Source organism: Priapulus caudatus, unplaced genomic scaffold (assembly GCF_000485595.1).
Source record: "Priapulus caudatus unplaced genomic scaffold, Priapulus_caudatus-5.0.1 Scaffold218, whole genome shotgun sequence".
Taxonomy (NCBI): Eukaryota; Metazoa; Priapulida; class Priapulimorpha; order Priapulimorphida; family Priapulidae; genus Priapulus; species Priapulus caudatus.
This window is the reverse complement of record NW_014577279.1, coordinates 622,436-626,060: the sequence shown is the minus strand read 5'-3', so window position 1 is coordinate 626,060 and position 3,625 is coordinate 622,436. Positions and strand designations below refer to the sequence as shown.

Sequence of the window (3,625 nt, the reverse complement as noted above, 5' to 3'; positions counted from 1 at the left end):
CAATACCTCCGCTTCGCGTCGCTAGGCGATCGCGTCGCGTCGGGGATGGGGGAAGCCTTGTAACAGGGTCGTTACATATTCGTGAAATATTCGTATTGTATTCGCATGCATATATATCGTGATACGTATCGTATTCGTGACCTAGTGTATTCGTTACAGCCCTAGAAATCAGTGTTATAATTTATGTTAACACTTGCAGTTTATAATCAGATTCTGGTCTACATAAATGATGGAATCACTGCAATGCAAGGTGTCATGAAAAAGCAGGTAAATGGAATTACAGGCTGAGCTATATTTTCGTTGGTGGTGTTATTCAATGATTCTGCTTGAGATTGAACAGTGAAAATTTATATGTAGAAAGCATTAGCATGAATATATCAAGAGTCCATAATAGAAGACTATTATGGACTCTTGAATATATCCTAATATAACTGAAAATTATCATTACTGAAAGGTGTAATTGGTTATCCACTGATTTCACACAAATATGATCGTACACGTTTTTAGTAATAATGGTATACGTTTGGGCTAGCCTAGATATGATAGACACATGTCAAGTACAACAGCATTTTTACAATATATTAGTCAAGTACTGTATACACCATATTTTTCACGTACAGATATTTTCGCGAATTCAGACTTGATGGACAATTTCGCGAGTGGTTAATTTCGCAGTCGGTGAATTATGAATTATTCGGTGTGAATAGTTTGCGTTGTTATTTTCGTGGTCGGGGACGCGTTCGCGAAATTTGCGAAAATTAAACCACCGCGAAATATACAGCGTATACAGTAACAGATATTAACTAATGTGCTGTTAACCTGTTCCTGTTTAGTTTCCAGAAGCTGAGAGTGAGCTTAATTTAGAAGATGGCTATAGAGCAATTCTGTCACGATACATCAAGGTCATAGATCAGGCGTTCGACAAGTTGGAGGTACACAATCAGAGTGTAGATATTTAGTATCAGAAAGTGCACTTACCGTACAGATATAATTTCTCCATTACTATTTAACAACATTGATAAAAAGTTGAACAGCTGTATAAATATAGGCAGCTATACGTGATATCATAAATCATGGATGAGGCGTTAAACCCATATTTTGTTATCTGTGATAAAATCTTTGTTTCTTCTTCAGTCGTACTTACTAAGGAACATCTTTCACATCCCTGAAGATGTTTTGCTGCCCGAGGATGAAGTTCACAGCAAGCCATACAGTGTGGAAGACGATGCACTTCTAGATGCTCAGCTCGAAAGTCTCCAGAAGCAAATAATGGCGGTATGGTACATGTGGTATATACATGCACGCACATAGGCACACATGCACGCCAGGGTATTAGCCAGGAATGGGTATTGTGGGAGTGCAGAAAAAATATTTGGGAGTGCAATTTTACAAATGTACACGACTTTAGATAAATATTTCAGGCCGTGCTACACATTTTTGGCTGTGCAGTTTCAAAACTGACCGTGCAAATCACGGCTGCACGGCTCGCTGGCTAATACGTTGATGCACACACGCACGCAAGTCCACAACCACACATATATGCTGCAACACGTTTTATAGTATACGTAGCATGTTGATCCCATAATGTACAACTGAGCTGTAATTGAATAAATCTGTAAAGAAAACTAGATACTGTGCACTTTTTAGTATCGACCTGGATACTTATATGTATGGGTGCATGACAATTGGTCACGAAAGTTCTTGGCTGCCTAAATAGCAATATTGCCTGTGTTGGTTTATTGAAATTATTCAGCAGAAACAAACAAAACTTCTCTTATTCCCATCAGGTTACACGGCCGTAGCCTGAGGGGGGGGGGCGCTGCCCCCCTAGATTTTGGAGCAAAATTAAAAAAATAGATTGTCCTACTAAAAGAGAATTGTCGTAGTCAGAATGAAGGCTGTACATGTACTCAAAAGTGCCTCAAATACCATCTCCTGCGATCTACATTTTCCAAATTTATCCCAGACCCCCCACCTGTTTCTCATCCCTCCTTGAAATCCTGGATCCGCCACTGGCACTGCCCCCCTAGGAATTTGCTCAGCCTACGGCTCTGGGTTAGTATAGATAAACAAGAGCAATCGGAGATAGCAAACCTCCGCCACAGCTTAACAGTCCCCCCATATATCTATATATATAGCTATCGATCTAATTTGTAGTTGGGTTTAACGCGGCGGTGACACACCATAAACCCCTACAGAAAACGAAGCGAAGCGGTTAGAGAGTAAACTGCTACACTACGATCAATGATGAGAAATCCTTAAAAAAATTCCTGCATCCAGATCTGTATCCAGATCAGCACCAAAATCTAATCGATTGGTTCTTGGCCCAAGACCAACCCGTCAAAAAAATCTCATCAAAATCTGTCCGTAACTCTTTGAGATATCCTGTTGACAGACAAACAAACGAACAGGGGCGAAAACATATATCCACAATATCCTTCATTGTTATTGTCACACTGAGTAGCAGTAACGTTTTCATGCAAGTGCTCTGCTGATACTGTCAAACTAAAGCAGATAAGGTCTATGTTCCCCTGACCTCTGTTTGACCTGGCTCGTTTAGCTATTTCTGACTAATATATATATTATAATATATAAAATATAATAATAACGGTAATTTTAATAAAGAGAATATATAATATCAGGCGTTAATAATGACAATATATGTACAGAAAAGATATTATTAACCCAGATATATGTATCTAATATATACCTCTATTAAATAGTCTATGTATTTTACTTACTCCTAATTGTCATCATAAACAAAACATTTAAATATTAGATAGTAAGAAACCCCGCACACACAATAATATTTCATTTATTCTACAATACGCAGCTAATTTCGAAGCAGGAATTTATAGCATTATTCACCATTTGCTTCCTTCTAGGTCTGCACTGCTACTTGATTGAATCAGTGTCTCCACCCTGTTGAGATTATTCAGGAAGCACTTCACCACTTCCATGAAGGAAATGCAGCGAGTTCTTGGCATTGGTGCTCACTACAAAAAAAATGTTTGATTTCCATGACTTGAATTGCAGTATTGGCAATTTATGCGCTACAGGAAGTACACTGCCATTTATACAATTTACAGTCAGTTTTAGGCCTACAGATAAATATGTCATAATTTACAGTGGATTACCTTACTGTAACTTATGAATACACGAAAGGTGCCCAGTTAAACGCTAAAGTTCAGGTGCCAGATTAATAGAAAGCATCGTCGTGCAATGCATGTTACCATTGGTAATCCTTAGGATTTGTGTCTAGCTTTTCTCAGCTTCTTCTTTGAGCCTCTGTGCCACTTTGTTTTCCACAATGTTTATATCCTGCAGTTTCTGAACGAAGGCAACATTTGTATATTCAGCTTGAAACAGGATGCAAATTATAATGGATTATTTATTAACTCATATTAATATACACCATCAGAGGTGTATACATGTTCAATTGTAACATCTTAGTAATAATACACAACCATTTAGTTTGACGTATCAGCACGAGCACTTGCATTAGGAAAACGTTACTGCTTACTCAGTGTGACCAATAACAATGAAGGATATTGTGCCGATATATGTTTTTTTTCGCCCCTGTCGATTTGTTTGTTGTCAACAGGATATCTCAAGAGTTACGGAA

The 3,625-nt window shown here is 38.2% G+C and overlaps 1 protein-coding gene across 1 annotated transcript in view; it reads left to right on the top strand.

Annotated features, from left to right (window-relative positions):
• LOC106807488 (protein MIS12 homolog) overlaps positions 1-3,625 on the top strand; it is a gene marked incomplete in the record, with an annotated part of 14,804 nt that overhangs the window by 10,867 nt on the left and 312 nt on the right. The window contains 3 exon segments of the mRNA XM_014809821.1: positions 200-267; positions 834-932; positions 1,135-1,275. Coding sequence (XP_014665307.1) covers positions 200-267; positions 834-932; positions 1,135-1,275 — 308 coding nt within the window.